Genomic DNA, 22,666 nt, shown 5'->3' on the forward strand with positions numbered 1-22,666 from the left:
CCCTTCCTTCCTTCCTTCCTTCCTCCCTCCTTCCTCCCTTCTTTCTTTCCTTCTTTTATTCCTTCCTTCCTTCTTTCCTTCCTTCCTCCCTCCCTCCTTCCTTCCTCTCTCCTCCCTTCTTTCCTTCCTTCCTTCTTCCCTTTCTCCCTCCCTCTCTTACTTCCTTTCTTCTTCCCTCCCTCCCTCCTTCCTTCCTCTTTCCTTCCTTTTTCTCCCTTCCTCCTTCCTTCCTCCCTCCCTTCTTCCTTTCCTCCCTCCCTCCCTCCCTTCTTCCTTTCCTCCCTTCCTTCCTGTCTTCCTTCCTTTCTCCCTTCATCCTTCCTCCCTCCCTCCCTTCCTTCCTCCCTCCCTTTCTTCCTCCCTCCCTTCCTTCCTCCCTCCCTCCCTTCTTCATTCCTCCCTCCCTCCGTTCCTCCCTCCCTTCCTCCCTCCTTCCCTCCCTTCTTCCTTCCTTCTTCCCCCTCCCTTCTTCTTTCCTTCTTCCCCCCTCCCTCCCTTCCTCCTTCCTTCCTTCCTTCCTTTCTTCCTTCCTTCCTCCCTTCCTCTCTCTCCTCCTCCCCTCCTCTCTTCTTCCCTCCTCCCTCCTCCCTTCCTTTTCTCTCTTTTGGTTTGTCTCTGCATTATGCATATGTATCAGGTACGGTGGAAACCATACATTATATTTTAGAGTTATTCCAAAAAATAAGCCCAAATATTTAGTAATGAGGAGATTGCTCTGCCCTGTGGCAATTCTTTGAAACCGGTGACTGCATTTGGCATTGTTCCTCAGGGTGTCATATGGAACCATGTGGCATCAACACAATTAAAAGATGATCCTGGATAATATCTCAGTTAAAATCAGAAACACTGACAAGCCAAGTGATTAATAAAAGGTCCCATCAGGAACTTTGGACTTGAAATAAAAATTAATTGCTCAAATTCTAGCCCTACTGTTTTACTAATTATGTCATTAAGTAGGGAGCTTAGTGAGCCACTTATATTTTTCACATCTCTTTTTTTACATCTGTAGAATGAGGACAATAAAACCTGTCCTCCCTCAAAGGATTGTAGTGAGGGTCAAATGAGAGAATGAGTGTAGAAACACTTTATGAACAATAAATTCCTACATGAATGTAAGGCTTTGCTATTATCAATGTCCTTTCTAAAGTTGTAAGTTTTGGATTTTCACTTTAATGGAATATGTTACAATATACCCTACATAATATTTTGCTATGAAAATAAAAGATGAATCTTTGGTGTTAATTATTTTAAAAATCCTAATGATTAGTTCATTTCCAACTAGAAACAACCTTTATGCAAGTAAAATACCTTTGAAATAATCATTATGTGATTAAAATTTTATCATAATTTTCAGTTCTTCAGTAATCTCCAGCTCAGGGAATCTTTCAGAAGTTGAAGTCACAGACAGCCAGATTCTGTCAGAGGAGGGGCTGTGTGGGCCCTGGAGGTGGTGCAGTGAGGGATGCAGAGTGTGGGCGTGGAGTCTGGGCTCCAGCCTCACACTAACACTTACAGCCGTGCGTGTTATTTAATATCTGCATGCCCTGGTTCCTCCTCCCGAATCATAGACCTTCTTTCTTGCTGTTAAGTGAGTTAATACTCATGAAGGGCTTAGCATCATTAGAGTTCCTCAGTAAATGTGGGCAATTGCTATAATAAACAAATAATGTGAAAACAAAAATGAATTTGCCTCATTTAAATATTAAAACCTTCTCGATCTTTTCCTCTTGGTGCATTATTTCCCTTCTCTGTTGTTACCTTTATTACCTCAAAAACAGAACTAAGATGGTATCTAAAAAATAATAGGAGAAGGAAAATAATTGTGTGCATACTAAGATATTCAGAATGATGCGAAATAAGTCAGGTGGCATTATCACATTTCCAGAGATGCTTCACAAACATGCACATACACACAAAAGCTTACAGATGGGCACATGTATACTCACAAACGTGCAAACACATATGTTTTTTATAAGATAATGTAACTGCCTGTAATCCCAGCACTTTGGGAGGCCGAGGCAGGCGGATCGCGAGGTCAGGAGATCGAGACCATCCTGGCTAACACAGTGAAACCCCGTCTCTACTAAAAATACAAAAAATTAGCCGGGCGAGATGGCGGGCGCCTGTAGTCCCAGCTACTCGGGAGGCTGAGGCAGGAGAATGGCGTGAACCCCGCGGGGCGGAGCCTGCAGTGAGCCAAGATGGCACCATTGCACTCCGGCCTGGGCGACAGCGAGACTCTGTCTCAAAAAAAAAAAAAAAAGATAATGTAACTGGAGAAAAAAATGGCTAAAAAATTAATGGTTTTGTTTTGTTCTTGTTTTTTTGTAGAAACAGGGTGTCGCTGTGTTGTCCAGGCTAGTCTTGAACTCGTGGTCTCAAGCCATCCTCCCACCTCACGGCCTCCCAAATTGCTGGGATCACGGGAGTGAGCCACGCCTAGCCCCAAATTAATTATTTTAAGATTTGATACAGCAGGAATAAATATTGTTTTGATTGTTGCAAGCCTTATAAATATGACACATCATGTGAAAAAAGTTAAGCTGGAAGTGTAGGTCACAGGAGTAATTTATTAAAAGGTAGCTATTAACAACTCAAAATATCTCGGATTAATTCATAATTTAGGCTCTATCTGAAGTACAATAAATATAGTTCAGGATTTTCTTGGTGATATAAACATTAAGTGTTGTTAATAAAAGTAAATTTTTAGTATCTTACCAAAGTAAGAAATTAAAAATTCAAAATATATCTATAAGGATTATGAAACTTTTAAAGAAGCTGAGAGGACTTTAAACAGGTGACTTCCACTAAAGATATATATAGAGAAAGAGAAGCAGAAACCACAGGTGTTCGATTCTGCTACTCACCGGTTTTCTCACAGCGATGTATTTTTTCCATCTAGAAGTCAGTCCCGGGTTAGAAAAGCCTTTTTGAACTCTTCAGATGAAAGACAGTCTGTGGGTAGCCATGACTAACAGCTTTAGTGATCTCTCTGATCTACCTTCTCTGTTTCACATAATCCGTTTCTTCTGGGCCGCTGTTTCCTAGATACTTCTCAAGGCCACCTGAGCATGTAAAAGAAACAAGGTCATTGAAATACTTCAACTACTTGCCTTCATCTTGGGAGCAATTTCCATGCCACAAGAGTATGAAAGGCTGCTCATATATACACTAGCTCTCTGCATGGGATAAATCTGTGGTTCTTAACTGGTATAGTACCCAGTGCATGATATTCACTCAATAGGTGCTTACTGAATAAAAGAGGAGGCCCACTGGGTAAAATGTTCTTTTAAGTCTCAACTTGGAGAGACAACTTTAAATGAAACAATGGTAGTTTTTCTCCATCACTCTATTAAATATTGATCAATTTAGCATTCATGTAACTACTCTTGCCATTGCTGTTAGATTATTTTGCATTCCTATTTTTTTGGCATCAAATGTTGCTCCAAACAATTAAAAAAAATGTGATGTAGTTTGCATAAAGAAGGAAGAAAATGATTAGTGAAGTGTAAGACTCTTAACAGCACAGTCACCAGGTTTAACAATGAGCCACAGAGGTATAAGCCTTGCTCACAGCAAACAGTGTGCATTATTCCGCAGAGCTAGACGTTTCAGAAGGAGAAACAGGGAGGAGACTTACGGAAGGTAGAATGACAACTGAGATTAAACCAAGAAGATACTGTGTCGTTTTAGAGTCAGCATTCTCATCTTTAATGGTAGTGCCAACTAGGTTTCACTATTCTCTTCCTTTGTTCGTAGATGAGAGTTCAGACCAGCACCAATGTTACAGTAAGTACACTTTAAAAATTCCTAATTAAGTCAAAGTTAGGGCTATGATGATGGTTCCTTCACAATTAATTAAAATCTCAATGAAGTACTGAATAGGCTCTGGGTGTATGTTTCATATATTATAAATTTATGTTTACCGACTAGGATCAAAATTAAGCCTTGAGCAACAGCAAAGAGGACCCAGGTCTTGCTTTCTGGAGTTAAACTGACTGCAGAGAATTGCTTGGAAACTGGTTACTCCTTGGAAGCTTCAATTTAAAAGGTTCTGAGTTTTTCTGAGCATCTGCTATTGGAGAATGTAAAGAATGGACACAACCCAAGTTTTAAGAACAAGGAGGTAGCCCATGGAAATAATTAGAAAATATTTTTATTTTAAAGTTGAAAATAACATTAAAAGTTTGAGTATAATTTTGTGATTTATTTAATCCACATCATTAATCGGAATAGTAATTGCAGCAGATGTTGTAAAGCTACAGTGACTTGCTTGCAGAATCTCATTATGGATTTATGAGAGCTGGGAGAATGCTGGACTTTTTCATTGCTTGCATGCACTGAATACCCTGAACTACAAAGGAGGGAGCCATGCTGCCTGGCAAAGGAGTCTGGATTCTCTGTAAACTTCTGAACCTCCATTTCTTTTTTTTTCTTTTCTTTTTTTTTTTTTTTTTTTCAGTAAAGACGGGGTTTCACCGCGTCAGCCAGGATGGTCTCAATCTCCTGACCTCGTGATCCACCTGCCTCGGCCGCCCAAAGTGCTGGGATTACAGGCATGAGCCACCGCGCCTGGCTGTGTGTGACTTTTAAAATGTGTTTTCCTTTTTTTTTTCTTTTATTATTATTATACTTGAAGTTTTAGTGTACATGTGCACAACGTGCAGGTTTGTTACATATGTATACATGTGCCATGTTGGTGTGCTGCACCCATTAACTCGTCATTTAGCATTAGGTATATCTCCTATATATACCTCCCTCCTCCCCCCACCCCACAACAGTCCCTGGTGTGTGATGTTCCCCTTCCTGTGTCCATGTGTTCTCATTGTTCAATTCCCACCTACGAGTGAGAACATGCGGTGTTTGGTTTTTTGTCCTTGCGATAGTTTGCTGAGAATGATGGTTTCCAGTTTCATCCATGTTCCTATAAAGGACATGAACCCATCATTTTTTATGGCTGCATAGTGAACCTCCATTTCTTAAACTGAAAAAAAAAAAAAAAAGAAAGCCAACGCTGGAATTTCTAACAGGTTTTACAGACAGTTGGAGGCCATGCCTGAAATACATGTAGCACTCATAAATGGAAGCTTATGTTTCTGTTCAGAAGTGTGTTGTTGATATTACAGATCCTAGCCATGCCAGCTTGGTGTCTTTAGGTAGGACACAAGAAATTCTCCTTGGTCTCCACTTATCATGGACCAGGTAATTACTAAGGTCTTTGTTTTCTAGCATGGGGACAGGGCTGAGAGCTCACTTAATCAGTTCCCTAAATCTAGTCTCCTACTGCCCATGTGAAGAAGCAGTCTCACAGCAGTGAATAGTGAACAAAGATGCTCCACCAACTGCTGTGTGCTCCAGGGAGCAATCCTATCACTAACTGAATCATTCTCCAGCTGACAGTACTGAGAAACTCAGGGTAAGAGTGAAAGGGGAAAAGATGGGAGCCTGTATCCAAGACACTCAGACAGGATGTACTGCAAGGCTTCTCGTAATAAGGCAGCAAAATGGGGATTTTAGTGTGACTAACCTGCTCTTTGGTGACCATCACCAGGTCATAGAAGGAAATGCATTATATCCCCCAATTCTCTGCTTTTCTATCAGGACACCTCCTGGATTACAGGGTGTGATTACCTCTTGCAGCTAAAACGAATCGTAGCCACAACCGAAAGGACCATTATTGTCTGGGATTATAAAGCTCAAGGGAGCAGCCAGGTATTGTGCCAAGAGAAATACTCAAAGAAATGAGATTGTCTTTTCAGTAGTGGTACGATATGAGCAATCCACTTTCTCTACTGAACAACAGTTTATCTATAAAATGAGAGGATTTCAGTAAGTAATCTCTTAGATCAAGTTCAGAATGTATACTCTCTAATTAAAAGGGACTATTCTTTTCATTTAGTGTATATTTAGTTCAGTGGGGGTTGGGTTGTTTTTGAGGGAGGGGGTAATTCCTTTCTTCTTTTATGCCCTTCTCTGAATCCAAGTATTATCTTTCTTTGGGTATACTCATGTGATCAAGTTCAAATCTTTTCTCCCAAGTCCAGCTTCATTAGGTAAGAAAATTACTAAAATCAAATGTCTAAGTCTGGCAAAAACATCTAACGAGGCAGCCCTTCAGTGGCTGAGATGTTACCACTTAACTAATCTATAGTATTTATTGAGCATTTGCAGACACTTAGAAGTAAGGATTATGTTCTCTGCACTCAAACAAAACTCAGTCTTGAAGTTCCTCATGAATAAACATAATATATAATATGATGATACAGCAAATTATACTGTGCAATGGGGACTTAGGGAGGGTGAGATCACTGAGCACCGAGGTTACTTAAAAATGTCTTCAGGAAGCAGACTGACTTCGAAGGACATGGAGGATTAAGAAATAAATTAACCTTCCTTCATGCTTTGCTTGTTCCTAGCCTTGGTAAAAAAAACTAACCTTCTGCTATTTGTTTATAATGTTGTAACCAACTAGTGATGCTAGAATAATTTTAAAGACAGAAGCTTGTTGGTCAACGTACTTTATTATGTGCTATGTTATAGACCAGGTTTTATTAATTTCCAAATCCCTAAACTCCAAGATCCTGAACTTTGATCATAACCTCTTCTCCTAACACTGTTCTGTTTTCACTCTTGCTTCTCAATCCAATAGAAGCCTTTAGTTCCTTGAAAACATCATGTTCCAGTCTTCACTCCCCCTCAACTCTTCTCTTCTTCCCTTCTTGCCTACACCCTCCGGGGATATCATCTGAGCTTGTCAGCTTCACCCTTCATTCTCTTCAATCTTTGTCCTTCAACCTGGAGAGATGCCCTAGCCCTTCTCTGCTCCTTCACAGTGGCTAAGCACTGCTGAAAAAAACCAGTGCTATTTGGCACAATTACGAACTTGGGGTTTGCAGACTCGGCTGGGCTCTCAGTGGCTTCCATCAATCTCTTTCTGGCCCTAACCAACTCACTGGACCATTTCTTGTAAGTCATCCACAATTTCAGTATTCTTCTCAGGCTTCTCCATCTAGTAGATGGACCTGCACTCTATTTTCCTGCAAAAACTGAGTCTACTATCAGACTTGTCCTCTTTCAAATTCCAGTGCTTTCACCTACAGATTTAATGGGAAACCACATCTTACTTTTGTCCTCTCTCTGAAGGCAAAATATCCTTGCATTTGACACCCCCTCCCCTCCTGTCTCGGCCAGGACAAGGCTCCACAGCTTCCTCTCTCTCTCTCTCTCTTTAAAAATTGTTTAAATTTTTTTATTTCCATAGGTTTGGGGGGAACAGGTGGTGTTTTATTACATGAGTAAGCTCTTTAGTGGTGATTTGTGAGATTTTGGTGCACCCATCTCCCGAGCAGTATACACTGAACCCAATTTGTAGTCTTTTATCCCTTACCCAAAGTCCATTGTGTCATTTTTATGCCTTTGCATCCTCAAAGCTTAGCTCTCTCTTATGAGTGAGAATATACGATGTTTGGTTTTCCAATCCTGAGTTACTTCACTTACAATAATAGTCTCCAATCCCATCCAGGTTGCTGTGAATGCCATTAATTCATCCCTTTTTATGGCTAAGTAGTATTCCATTGTATATATATACCACAGTTTCTTTATCCACTCGTTGATTGATGGGCATTTGGGTTGGTTTCACATTTTTGCAATTGTGAATTGTGCTGCTATAAACATGAGTGAGCAAGTAGCTTTTACATATAAGGACTTCTTTTCCTCTGGGTAGATATCCAGTAGTGGGATTGCTGGATCAAGTGGTAGTTCTACTGTTAGTCCTTTAAGGAATCTCCACACTGTTTTCCACAGTGGTTGTGCTAGTTTACATTCCCACCAGCAGTGTAGAAGTGTTCCCTTTTCACTGCATCCACACCAACATCTATTATTTTTTGAGTTTTTGATTATGGCCATTCTTTCAGGAGTAAGATGGTATCATATTGTGGTTTTGATTTGCATTTTCCTGATCATTAATGACGCTGAGCATTTTTTTCCATATTTTTGTTGGCCATTTGTATATCTTCTTTTGAGAACTGTCTATTCAGGTCCTTAGCCCACTTTTTGATGAGATTTTTTTTTCTTGCTAATTTGTTTGAGCTCCTTGTAGATTCTGGATATTAGTCCTTTGTCAGATGTATAGATTGTGAAGATTTTCTCCCACTCTGTGGGTTGTCTGTTTACTCTGCTGGCTTCTTTTTGCTGTGCAAAAGCTCTTTAGTTTAATTAAGTCCCAGCTATTCATCTTTTTATTGCATCTGCTCTTGGATTCTTGGTCATGAAATCCTTCCCCAAGCCAATATCTAGAAAGGTTTTTCCAATGTTATCTTCTAGAATTTTTATAGTTTCAGGTCTTAGATCTAAGTCCTTGATCCATCTTGAGTTGATTTTTGTATAAGGTGAGGGATGAGGATCCAGTTTCATTCTCCTACATGTGTCTTGCCAATTATCCCAGCACCATTTGTTGAATAGAGTGTCCTCTTCCCACTTAATGTTTTTGTTTGCTTTGTTGAAGATAAGTTGGCTGTAAGTATTTGGGTTTATTTCTGGGTTCTCTATTCTGTTCCATTGATCTATGTGCCTATTTTTATACCAGTACCATGCTATTTTGATGACTATGACCTTATGGTATAGTTTGAAATCAGATAGTGTGATGCCTCCAGATTTGTTCTTTTTGCTTAGTCTTGCTTTGGCTATGCAGGCTCTTTTTTGGCTCCATATGAATTTTAGGATTTTTTTTTCTAGTTCAGTGAAGAATGATTTCACTCTCCTGCTAGACTCCTTCCTCTCAACCTTCTCTTAATCTTCCTCTCTATCAATTCAGGTCCCAGATCAAATGTCACTTTCTCTGGCCATGGGACCTGATGTGGCCTTTTCAGTCACTATGTATCAGAGCACTATAATTTATTTCCTTAAATGCACTTCTACCAGAATGGTAGCTCTACAAAGTCAGAAACTGTCTTGTTCATCATTGCACAGTCGTGCTGCAATAGTTCTTGGCGCACAGAAGGAAATATATAGATAAATGTTTGTTGACTGAACAAATTTATAGAGACTGAATCCTGGAAGAGCAATAGCTGTATAACTTAGTGGCCCCATTCAGTAGTACAAAATAAGCTTGACAAATGCTAAATATTTCTGAATAAACTTGGATGGTAGGATAATTTTTCTTCTAGTGACTCCTTGGGACTTTGATATTTGATTTTCCTGTTTGCCACCCAGTTTTATGTCAATAGTCTGGCAACACCTGAACCTTGTAATGCTTACTTTAATATTTTCTTACAAATCCAAAAAAAGGGCCATTTACAGTCACGCATCAGAAAAATCTCATTACTTATTGACCCAGGGGTAGGCACTCTACTCCTTTCTCCACAAAACACCCAAAATAACAATGTTGGGCTCACAGCGAGTGTTCTATAACTTTTATTTGGTTAACTTTTTTTTCTCAAATTGTTTTATATGACAGGTGTATCTACAATAAGAAACATCGGAAAGTGAAATTTTTGTCAAATAATAGGAGAAATATTTATTGAATAGAGCAAAGTAGCAATTCATTAAAGTCATTTTTCTGTTTCTAGGAAAATTATTTTGTCATAAAGCCAATGGATCACTGCCTCCTGTGTGTGTGTGTGGTGCCTTTGTCTGACCATCTCTGCCGAGATGACATCCTCTTGGGGGATGATGGGGGTTTTGTGAACAGATTCACAGTCAACAGTGATGACTTTGGAATAAAGCAGGCAAAATTCAAAAGAAAATTACAAAATCAGGTCTTAGACTCAAAGAACTTTAAAAGGTAAGAGTATCATATGGTTAATTTAATTCTTTTAATAATCATAGTCTTTTGCAAGTAAGCTTTATGGTAAAAAGTGAAAAATGAGATTTAAATTATAGAAAATAAGAAATTAAGACAAAATTAAAGTTATATAAACAATTAATTATAGTCATTGTTCATGTATACACACACACACACACACACAGAGTGAAATGCTTCTGGCCTCAAGAAACTGTCAGTGTAATAGCTCCTAATTTAAGTGCTACTGACAACTAAAACTTATAGGTACTTGAGTAGATTGAAAAGTTAAATGAAAAAATTAAATCGTGAAAAAAACTATAAAAGATACATGTGACTAGTTACTAGCACTTGAATATAGGAAAAATTCTAAATATAAAAGCAATGGATATAGAATTTAAAAAAAAGTTTGACAGATTTGACTATATACAAAATAAAACCTCTGGACATCAAAAGATAGTATTTTAAAAGCAAACTGGAATAAATATTTATGACAAATATGACAGATAATGGGTTGATATTTTTAATAGGCCTTAGAGTTCAATTAAAAGATATAATCCTCCAAGAGAAAAATGAGCAAAGGTCATGAACATGTAGTTCACAAACATGTGCACACAGTATAAATGGTCAATAAACATTTCAAAGTGATCATCAGAAAAAAATGTTAACAATAATTATCCCCTACTGATAATTATTGTCTTCCTTATAGTTGCAATGTCTTTAAAGTTTTTGAGAAAGGTATGTATTACTTTTATTAGCCGAAAAACCTACACTTTATATTAAATGGTCTTCCTTATTTATCAAAGAAGTACAAGTTAAAATCAGATACAATTTTTCACTTATAAAATCAGAAATGATTAAAAATGGGGAAGACGCTGTGAGCTGGGCATTCTCACATTAGGTGGTGGCAAAAGTATGAGTTGGATCCACCTTTCTGGAAAGAATTTCGGAAGCTGCATCAAGTGCCTTCATAACCATTAATACATTGGGACTTGGTATCCCTATCTTCAAAAATATAAGTATGGTTATCACAGCTTCGCCTTGCCTTGCCTTTCTTTCCTTTTTTGATGGAGTCTCACTCTGTCGCCCAGGATGGAGTGCGGTGGTGCAGTCTCGGCTCACTGCAACCTCCGCCTCCCGGGTTCAAGCGATTCTCCTGCCTCAGTCTCCTGAGTAGCTGAGATTACAGGCACGTGCCACCACGCCAGGCTAATTTTTGTATTTTTAGTAGCAACGGGGTTTCACCATGTTGGTCAGGCTGGTCTCAAACTCCTGACTTCGTGATCCGCCTGCCTTGGCCTCCTAAAGTGCTGGGATTACAGGCTTGAGCCACTGCGCCCGGCCCACAGCATTATTTCTGATGGCAAATTATCTAGTGTCCAACAAAAGGGGAATGATTAATTTAGATATTAATCATTTACATAAATAATACAGACATATAATATATAATATAAACATAAATGATATATAATATATTTATATATAAAATACATTTTTGTCTGACACCTAAAATACTTCAGATTTCAAGGATGTTCAGTAAATCACAGTATAACCATATGTCATGCACCCATTTAATTGTTTTGAAAAATATTTAATAGCATGAAAAGTGTTTATGACATAATGTCAAGTAAAAATTATTTATCTTTCAACATGAATTTGGGGGATAAAAAAATTTTAATTTAATCAATTTTTTATGTATATATGAATCCAGTCTTATAAATATATATGTATGTGTATTTCTACTTAGAAAAATATTTAGTATAAGTATCCAAAACTTTAATAAATGATTTCTATAGGACTTCAAAGAGGTGATTTTTAAAATTTTATTTGCTTTCTAAATTTTGTACAATGAACATTTTTTCCTTATAGTTAAAGACATTAAAAAATGGATTATACTTCGTTATTATGTAACAAATACTTTATCCCAGAGTTAGAATATGCAATTAAAAGCTCATTACAACTGATACTATATGGAATTAAGACTAGTCCCATTGCTGGAACCCTAAGAATGATACAATAAAATTAACTGGCTCCATTTTCCATCCTTCACATATAAGCAGTATTACTTAGTCCCAACAAAGAATTAGACCTGATGGAGGACTTCCCCAGTCTGTGATGTGCTGCTCTCTATACTATTAAGCATTTCATTCTAGTTATGCTGGGCTCCTAGAATAGATGCTGAGACATGAATCTGCTTTTTATTAATATGTGTGCCACCTGTCAGAAAATTCCATGGCTTGTTTTTCAGTCCCTGTTTTCATTAGATAGATATGTGAAAAATGAGATTTAGAAATCTGAGGAAGTTAAGGAATCTGGGTACGGTTAAACGAATGCTAATTCACGTTGGTTCTTGTGGTTATTATACTCATGTAGATGATTTAATGATGCAGATGATTTAAATCATTCAAGACTGCGGTGTATATATAGGCTGAGTGTTGCGGCATTTTCTTACACGAAGAGATCTTCAAACCTCACCAGAATGAAAAGTATTAAGGCCAAAGAGATAATTAAATTCTGGAGCTATCATACAAGTTTTCCTGCAGCTGACATCCATAGAATTCATTCTTGTTGAATGGGTGGATATGGGGGTAGTAAACACTGATATGCAAACCATTATACAAATTAAAGAAAGAAGTAGCCAGCATCCAGAGTTCAAACACATCTGGCATGAGAATAGAAAGCTCCCTCTCCACTCTATTTAATGTCATGTTGTAGAACTTTCATGCCTTGAGCTGTAAACATTTCTATTCCTCAACTAGAATTTAAACAATTTGGTGACAAGAATTTTTACCTTAATCATCCTTGTGTCCTTAGTACCTGGGATGCAGTAAGTGTTCAACAGATGTGAATGAGGAGACAAGCCATTAAATATTGGTAAATATAACACCATGAAGACAAGAATTTTGAGGCAGAGGTTTTGTCTGTAACCTTAAGCCCCACATTCAAATGTTTTGTGAGCTGATGGCCAACACTCTGACAAGGAATATTATCACTATCCCCCACTCAGCTTCACCAGTGATCTGAGATTTTACATTACCCAGTACTTCAGTTTGAAAAGTATTAATGGAAAATATATTTTCAAATGAATTGATTCAAATAAGATATAAAAGAATATGAAGCATACTGCTCCATTTGGATCATTAGAAATTTTCTAGTAAAATAAAATTCATAGTGCCATTATTGAATTGGGATTCTTCTAGATTATTCTTTTAATTCTGAATTCACAGCTCAAATTTTGATGAGTCTCTTAAAGTTACTTTTCCATTTTAAGTATGCTTGATTGTAAATAAACAGTTAAAAGTGGGCCAGGTGCAATGGCTCACGCCTGTAATCCCAGTACTTTGGGAGGCCGAGGCAGGCAGATCACCTAAAGTCAGGAGTTCGAGACCAGCCTAGCCAACATTATGAAACCCCGTCTCTACTAAAAATACAAAATTAGCCAGGCATGGAGGTGCACACCTGTAATCCCAGTTACTTGGGAGGCTGAGGCAAGAGAATTGCTTGAACCCAGGAAGCAGAGGTTGCAGTGAGCCGAGATCGCACCACTGCACACTCCAGCCTAGGCGAGAGAGCAAGACTCCATCTAAAAAAAAAAAACAAAAACAGTGTTATAATGCATTGGGCTGTATTCTACATTCGGGTTTAGCACAATTTAGTTACAGTCAAAATAAATTGCTGAATAGAAACTTACATTATACGTTTGTGTGTCTAACATAAATCTCCCCTGCCTTTTCTTAATCCCCAGTGTTAAAAGGAAGCTACATAATGACTGGGTTATGAAAATTAGATATATTTCGGCCCTAAATTGTTTTGGATCCTGCTCCTTAGACAGTAATCATTCATTAGTTTTGGAATCCTTGAAGAGACTCGAGGATAATTTGTAAGTACAGTAATTTATATACATGAACAGTCTGTGAATTTCAAACTTTTTACAATGATAAAACCATGACAGCTTTGAAACCTTCAAACTGGCTTTAAAAAAATTGGACATTAACTATTCCATTTGTTTGGGAAGGTTAATTAGGTTTCTCAGGAAGAAATTGAAGCCACTTATGCAAATTTGAACATGATGTGTCCTAACATCAACTGTGCTCATTTGTTGTTTATTTCTATCATCTACTGAAATTAATCAATACGAATGCATCTATAACATATTTCAAAATATAGTTCTGTTGGTAAAACTTTATAATTTTAAAATCAGTCTTACAGGTCAGTTGGCTAACGAAGAGCTTGTGAGTATGATCTGTAGACCAGTCATCATGTTTCATGTGCAATATACAAGTTGGCATTCTCATAGAAAGGTTCATTTGAATATTGTCTTATTTGCAATCTGGTTAAATATGTATTAATAACTAGAAAACCGTTATTGTATCTTAATTTGGGGTTTTATAATTGCATTGAGATGTATGCTACAACATGAATGAATATCAAAAACATTAAGCTGAATAACAGACGCCAGACAAAAAGACTGCATATTGTATGATTCCATTTATATGTAATATCAAAAAAGGGCACATTTATAGAGACAGAAATTACATCAGTGGTTGCCTAGGACTGGTGGTAGAAGCAGGGATCCCAAATGGGCACAAGGGGACTTTCTGGGGTGATGAAAATGTTCTAAACTTATTGTGGCGACTATTGATTGTTACACAATTCTCTAAATTTACTAAAAATTACTGAGTTGTACCTTTACAATGAGTGAATTTTATGACATGCAAATGTTATGGTACCTATTGGGGTATTACATACCCTAATAAAGATGTCTCAGAAAAGCTCATTGGGACTCCTGGCTGCCTTCCAGTCTGGCATGTAAAAAGCTTGGAAGTTGCCATTCCATCCTAACAAGTAAAAATGTAAGAAACTAAAAAATAAATAATTTTCTTAGATCCATCAGAGACATAAGGTCACAAGGCAGTTTTGTTGCCCCCACATTGGAGAGATAGAGGGGCAAACACTGACAATCACAACTTACTGGAGCAGAAATTCATGGGCAGGAACCCCCTGAATAACCAGTATAGGGCAGGAAAACCTAAATTGTAATGGACAAGTACTCAGCATGGACAATTTTAGAGTTAAAAATTCCAGGGGTGCCCAGTCATAGGGGCCCCTATGCTTTTGTGAGTTTTACTTCCAGGAGTTCAACAGATTCTTAAAGTGAGTATCAGTGAAAAATTCTCTCGCTTCTGGTGGAGGGGAAGGAAAAGGCACCATGTTGAAATGTGCCAGAACATGTTCTTTCCAAGGTCTGCCCTCAAGAGAAACTATGTTATCACAGTCTAAGCTATTGGAACTTTGTCAGCGAATAACTCACAGAGGGGAGGAAAATATCCACTCTAACCTCTGGTCGCACCTAAGAGGGAAGGTGAGGAAGACTGAGAAGAACTTGTGAAATTCGCAATCCAGACACACAGGCTCATCAAAAAAACAAGACTTACTCACAGGATTCACCTTCCCCCACAGTTTACCAACATGTTACTAATGGCCTATTTATAGCAGTTCCTTTACCCAGTAAATCATGTCCAGCTATCAAGAAAAAAATTACAAGGCATACTAAAAGGCACAAAACAGATTGTCAGAGTGATCAAAAAACAAGAGCCAACTATATGCTGTCTATGAGAAACACACTTTAAATATAAAGACACATATAGGCTAAAAATAAAAAGATGCAGAAAGATATACTATGCTAAAACTTATCAAAATAAAGCAGAAGAAGCTATGCTAGTTTTATATAGAACAGATATCTGTGCAAGGAAAATTATCAGGGATAAAGAAGGGCATTACATAATGATAAAGGGGTCAATTCTTAAAGATGCCCTGACAATCCTTAATGCGTATGCACCTAACAACAGAGCATCAAAATTAATGAGGCAAAAACTAAAACTGCAAGAGACAGAACAAGCATCAGAATCAGATGCAGACATGGCAGGGAGGTTGGAATTATCAGAATGGGAATGTAAAACAACTATAATTAACAGGCTAAAGGCTCGGATAAAGCAGGCAGCAGACAAGAACAGACGGGCATTGTAAACAGAGAGATGAAAATTCTAAGAATAAAAAATTCTAAAGATCAAAAACACTGATAGAAATGAGTAACGCCTTTGATGGGCTCATTATATACCAGATATAGCTGAGGAAAGAATTTATAGAAGACTCAAAAACAGAAAGCAAAGAGGAAAAAAACTGAAAAAAAAAAAAAAAAATAGGATATCCAAAAACTGTGGGCAACTGTGAAAGGTATAACATATGTGTGATGAGAACACCAGAAGAAGAAAGGGAGAAAGGAAGAAAAGGAACATTTGAAGTAATGACTAAGAATGTCCACAAATTAAAATGAGACACCAAACCCCAGATACAGTAATATCAGAAAACACCAAGAAGGATAAACGCCAAAAAAATAACTATACCTAGGCATATCATGTTCAAACAGCAGAAAAGTAAACATAAAGAAAAGAACTGGCTGGGCGCAGTGGCTCACACCTGTAATCCTAGGACTTTGGGAGGCCAAGGTGGGTGCATCACAAGGTCAGGAGTTAGAGATCAGCCTGACCAACATGGTAAAACCCCGTCTCTACTAAAAATACAAAAATCAGCCGGGCATGGTGGCGCACGCCTGTAATCCCAGCTACTCAGGAGGCTGAGGCAGGACAATCGCTTAAACCTGGGAGGCGGAGGTTGTAGTGAGCTGAGATCGCACCACTGCACTCCAGCCTGGGCGACAGAGGGAGACTCTGTCTAAAAAAAAAAAAAAAAAAAAAAATTTGAAATGAGCCAGAGGGGAAAAAAACAACTTATCTGTAGAAAAGCAAAGACAAGAATTACTTGTGATTTTCCCTCAGAAATCATAAGCAAGAACAGTTGAGTGAAATATTTAAAGTGTTAGAAGACCTACCAGCCTAGAATTCTGTATACTGTGAAATTACCCTTTAAAAGTGAAGGAGAAATAAAACTGTCTCAGACAAACAGAAATTGAGGAAATATGCTATCAGTAGACCTGCCTTTCAAGAAAGGTTAAAAGAAGTTCTTCAGAGAGAAAGAAAAGCCGTAAGTCAGAAACTTGCATCTATATAAAGAAAAGAACAGCATCAGAGGAAGAAAAAGTAAAGGTAAAATACAAATTGTTATTTTTGTTATTCTTAACTTTTTTAACAGATAATTTGTTCAAATAATAATGACAGCAATGTATTCAATTATATACACAATATACACACATATAAACATATATGTATGTATATACGGTATATTTGCTATGTGTAAGCAAAATAAATGACAGAAATAATACAAATAATGGAAGGAATTAGGATTTTTGTTTATTTTAATATACTTGTACTGCCTTTGTAGTACAGTGTTACTTGACAGTGGACTTGGATTAGTTGTAAATGTATATTGCAAATGATAGGTCAACCACAAAAAATTGATTTTTAAAAAATGTGTAACACATTCTAAGAAAATAGAGAAAATGAGGCCGGGTGCGGTGGCTCATGCTTGTAATCCCAGCACTTTGGGAGGCCAAGGCGGGCGAATCACGAGGTCAGGAGATCAAGACCACGGTGAAACCCCGTCTCTACTAAAAATACAAAAAATTAGCCGGGCGTGGTGGGGGGGCGCCTGTAGTCCCAGCTACTCAGAGAGGCTGAGGCAGGAGAATGGTGTGAACCCGGGAGGCGGAGCTTGCAGTGAGCCGAGATTGCGCCACTGCACTCCAGCCTGGGCAACAGAGCGAGACTCTGTCTCAAAAAAAAAAGAAAATAGAGAAAATGAAATCACATAAAGTGTTTATTTTAAAACACAAAAGGCAGAAAAAGAGTAAAAGACAAAAATGGAAACAAAGAAAAGGAGCAATTAATAGAAAACAGTAACAAATATGGTAGATATTAATCCAACTATGTCAATAATTACTTTAAAAGTCAATGGTCTAAATACACTAGTTAAGAGACAGAGATTGTCAGAGTGATCACAAAACAAGACCTAACTCTATGTTGTCTATAAGAAACCCACTTTAAATATAATGGCACATATAGATTGAAAGTACAGGGATAGAGTAAGATATACCATGCTAACACTTATCAAAAGAAAACAGGAGTTACTATAAAAACACTTAGCAAAGTAGGAATAGAGGGAACATCATCAACTTGTAAAAAACATCTACAAAAAACCTCCAATTAACATCATCTATAGTACTGGACAAACAGTTTTCCCACTAAGATCAGGTATAGCATGTTTGTGCAATACAAGGTTATTGTATACAAGTCAATAACTTTCCTATATCCTAACAATTAACAAGTGGCATTTTAAATTAAAAACATAGGCTGGGCACAGTGGCTCATGCCTGTAATCCCAGCACCTTGGGGGGCCAAGGTGGGCAGATCACCTGTGGTCAGGAGTTCAAGACCAGCCTGGACAACATGGTGAAACCCTGTCTCTACAAAAATACAGAAATTAACCAGGCATGATGGCGGGTGCCTGTAATCCCAGCTACCTGGGAGGCTGAGCTGGGAGAACTGCTTGAACCCAGGAGGCAGAGGTTGCCATGAGCCAAGATCACACCATTGCATTCCAGCCTGAGCAACAGAGCAAGACTCCATTTCAAAAAAAAAACAAACAAACAACAAAACAAAACAGAAACACAATGCCATCTACATTAGCATTTGAGAATGAAATACTTAGGTATAAGTCTAACAAAATATGCAAGATCCAAATGAGGACAACCATAAAACTCCAATTAAAGAAATCAAGGAATTAAATGAAGAGATATTCCATGTTCATGAATAGGAAGACTCAATATTGCCAAGATACCAGTTTTTCCCAACTTGATATGTAGTCAATGCTATCTCACCCAAAATTCAGAAAGTTATTTTGTGAATCTTGACAAGTTCATTTTAACATTTATATGGAAAAGCAAAAGGTCTTGAGTATTCAACACAATAATGAAGAGGAAGAAAAATATCATAGGTCTGACAAGTCAAGACATAAAGCTATAGTAATAAAGACAGTGTGGTATCGTAAAACAGTGGAAAAAATAGATCAACAAAGCAGGAATAGACCCACATAAATATAGTCAACAGATCTTTGACAAAGGAGCAAAGGGAATACAATGGAGTAAGATATTCTTTTTAACAAATGGTTCTGGAACAAAGAAATAATTGATAAGCTGTACTTCATTAAAATTGAAACCTTCTGCTCTGCGAAAGACACTGCCAAGAGAATCAGAAGACAAGACACAGACTGGAAGAAAGTATTTGCAAAAGACATATCTGGTAAAGGACTGTTATCCAAAATATACAAAAAATTACTTCAACTTTATAATAAGTAAACAAACAACCCAACTGAAAAATAGACAAAAGATCCGAATAAATACTAAGATATAAAGATGGGAAATAAGCATAAGAAAGGATGCAAAAGACTTTAAGTCATGAAGGAAATGTAAATTAAAATAAAATACCAGTACATACATATTAGAGTTGTCAAAATCCAGAACACTAACACCACCAAATGCTGGTGGGATGTAGAGCAAAAGGGACTCCCATTCATTGCTGATGGGAATGCAAAATGGTGCAGCGACTTTAGAATTCCGCTTGACAGTTTCTTAAGAAAATGAAACACACCGTTACTACATGATCCAGCAGTCATACTACTTAGTATTTACCCAAAGAAGTTGAAAACTTATATTCACACAAAAATTTGTACATGGATGTTCATAGCAGCTTTATTCATTATTGCCAAAACTTGGAGGCAACAAAGAAATCTTCAGTAGCTGAATGGATAAACAGACTCTGGTAATCCAGATGATGGAATATTAGTCAGTGCTAAAAGGAAATGAGCTATCAAGCCATAAAAAGACATGGAGGACCCTTAAATGCATACTATTAAGTTAAAGAAGCCAAACTGAAAAGGCTACATACTGTATGATTCCAATTATATGACATTCTGGAAAATGTAGAACTGTGGAGACAGTAAAAAGATCAATGGTTTCCAGGGCTTTGAGGGGAGGGAGGGAGCACAGAGAATTGTAGGGCACTGAAACTACTTTGTATGATACTGTAATGGTGGATACTGTCATTACACATGTATCAAAATCTATGGAGTGTACAACACCAACTGTGAACCCTAATGTAAACTATGGACTTTGGTTTATAATAATGTGTCCATTATTATAACCAATGTACCACTGTCGTGTGGGATTTTGATTTCGGGAAAGACTGTGCATGTGTGGGGACAGGGAGTATATGGGAAATCTCTGTGCCTTCCCCTCAGTTCTGCTGTGAATCTAAAACTGTTCTGAAAAATAAAATCTATTTTAAAAATGTGCTGAGCTACAAACAAGAATCTGACTTGTTGCAACAACAACAGTCATATTATTCAGATTTAGCTTTAAGGATGAGCATAAACCTATCTAAGAAAAAGATTGGTTAAAACATATAACCCTTCTCTGGTGATTTAATTCCATTATTAACAATTTATTTTCAAAACCCTAATAAATTTTTCTGAATTTCAGCTTTTTAATCTAAAAAACAGGTGAGTCGAAATGAGATTGATTGTTAGCTACAGAACTTGGTCTCCTTCCCCACCTTTACATTTAGAGAACAACTAAAAGTAATACTAGGAAAAATGGTGAGTAGCCTGTCCCCCTAACAACATGCATGATGTCCTTTAGGTGCTCTTGAGTTGTTTAAATGAAATTCACACAAAAAAAGAGTCACAAAAAATAGCCTCTGCATATACAGACTTAGAATTCCTTTAAATTCTGAGGTTTTTAATTTAAGCAATGAAATAACAGAATTAGAAATTTAATGGAAGAACAGCGTATCACATCTCTAAGATGTGATTTTTTCTAAGATGTGATTTTCTTGAAAATTGTAGACTTCATGAAAGATACTTTTTTTTCACTCATTTAGAAAGGACGAAATATTTATTTTGGTGTATAACATATTGCACTGAGAGACAAATTAAAAACCCTTCACAGCACATTAAAAACATTTCATTTCTTGACACCAGATTGGATTCCACAAATATCATTTATATGGCATAATTAATTGCATAGTTTCTTTTAGTTTCTGTAATATAATTAACTGCTAGTGATTATACTCTTGCATTTTAAAGGAGTGCATTTCTGAAACATTTAATTAAGAAATACATGCAAGTTTATATCCAACGTGATTGCATCCTGTGCTGGCAATTCATGATACATTCATAACCATAAAGGAACACTGTGAAAACATATGCAGATTGATATGCCCTTGTAGTCCTACAGAAGATATATTCTACTTCAACATCCAGAGAAAACATGTTCATTTCCAACATACACAAATCTATAGCCTCGATTTTACCAGGGCAAACATTTCTAGCACATTTACCAGGGTGATTATAGCAACTAATGTAGCAACCAGAAACTTATATAGGTCATACATAGCTTTTAGTCCAGAAATATATCTGTTATCCAACAAATATTTAGTAAGTCACTATGGGATAAGCACTATGGACAATACAAATATATCTAAGCCATGATGCCTGCCTCTACATGCTTAAAATTTAAGAGGTAAGATAAAAAATACAGACAGAAAGTCAGTGGTATGTTGAAGCCAGTTCATATTAGCTTATGAGAGTTGATTGTTAAAATTTCAGGAATTAGGCAAGCCTGTTGTTAAACATTGTCATCTTGGGATGTCAAACCTAAGCCAAAAACAATCAAACAAACAATCACTATCATCATTCAAAATTGAATTATATAAGCTAATAATTCAATTATATAAAGAACAAAGGCAGTAAATACTCAAAATACGTCACTTCTTTTTTATTTATTACAATTTACCATTGTCTATGTTCTTGAGGGTTTTTTTTTAAATATCCTCAGAAAATACTACACAGTACAATGGCGCACAACTATATGTTTTTTTCCTAACTACATGTTTAGAGATGTCACATTGGTAATTTGGAGGCAGCCATGCTACCATATTTATAGCATGGAAAACAGCAAACTCTAAAAATCAGTCGACCCACCCCGCTTTCCCTAGCTGCAACTGAATATTACACATTTACCAGCACACCATTGCATGGGATGATAATTATCAATGCAAAGCAGGATATATCAAAGATCAGTTGAATGGTTTAGAATTATAGGCACAGTAGAAGTTAAGAAAAGGGAGTAATAAACGATAGTTCTCAGCAAGCCTAAAGAGATAAGAATAAGAAATCCTATTTAGAGGACTATAAAAATAAACTTGGCAGTGATTTCATTAACAAGAAATATTATAGCAGCCACAATAAACATACCAAGTCTGCATTTGGGGGGATGAAGTGGCTTATTTCTACTTTCTTAAAGAGTATCTTTATACTGGTGCATTTAATTGCCTATTGCTGATGCTAAGATTATAAAATAGAAATCAAGGCATTATTCTGAGACCAGACATAGTGGCTCAGCCTGAATCCCAGCACTTCGGGAGGCCAAGGTGGGAGAATCACTCGAGCCCAGGAGTTCAAGACCAGCCTGGGCAACATAGGGAGATCCTGTCGCTACAAATAATCTAAAAATTAGCCAGATAAGGTGGCATGCACCTGTGGTCCCAGCTACTCGGGAGGCTGAGATGGGAGGATCACTTTAGCCTAGAAGGTCGAGGCTGCAGTGAGTGATGATCACACCACTGTACTCCAGCCTGCGGGATGGAACGAGACCCTGTATCAAAAAAAAAAAAACAAAAAAAAACCCATTAGTCTGAATAACACTGATAAGACCCTAACTTACAGCACCTAGAATTTTTTCTTTCAGAAAAAAGTTCTCTTCAGAGAAAGTTCCTTTCTCTAACCTCCTCTTTTATCTTATCAGCTCTTGAACACTCTAACTCCCACTACAGCTACTCAATGACCTCATTGAAGTCTCAAATATCTTTGTTATTG

At 37.2% G+C, this 22,666-nt stretch overlaps 2 protein-coding genes across 9 annotated transcripts in view; one reads left to right on the top strand and one right to left on the bottom strand.

Moving 5' to 3' along the window:
• WDR64 (WD repeat domain 64) overlaps positions 1–22,666 on the top strand; it is a 160,717-nt gene that overhangs the window by 22,206 nt on the left and 115,845 nt on the right. For 7 of the 8 annotated variants that reach the window (XR_008649761.1, XM_063613472.1, XM_055235196.2 and 4 more), the window contains 4 exons: positions 3,760–3,789; positions 5,602–5,712; positions 9,567–9,781; positions 13,524–13,658. Coding sequence is in view for 7 of the 8 variants with exons in the window: in XM_063613472.1 (XP_063469542.1) it covers positions 3,760–3,789; positions 5,602–5,712; positions 9,567–9,781; positions 13,524–13,658 (491 nt within the window). In the remaining variant the exon portion in view is untranslated. The remainder of the gene's footprint in view (positions 1–3,759; positions 3,790–5,601; positions 5,713–9,566; positions 9,782–13,523; positions 13,659–22,666) is intronic. The other variant, XM_055235197.2, reaches the window with a different exon arrangement.
• The window catches only part of LOC129458870 (uncharacterized), a 184,557-nt gene continuing 164,758 nt past the window's right edge, over positions 2,868–22,666 (bottom strand). The window contains exon 6 of the mRNA XM_063613566.1: positions 2,868–3,065. Within this exon, the coding sequence (XP_063469636.1) occupies positions 2,998–3,065 (68 nt within the window). The 3' untranslated portion in view covers positions 2,868–2,997. The remainder of the gene's footprint in view (positions 3,066–22,666) is intronic.

Source organism: Symphalangus syndactylus, chromosome 19 (genome assembly GCF_028878055.3).
Source record: "Symphalangus syndactylus isolate Jambi chromosome 19, NHGRI_mSymSyn1-v2.1_pri, whole genome shotgun sequence".
In the NCBI taxonomy this organism is placed as follows: domain Eukaryota; kingdom Metazoa; phylum Chordata; class Mammalia; order Primates; family Hylobatidae; genus Symphalangus; species Symphalangus syndactylus.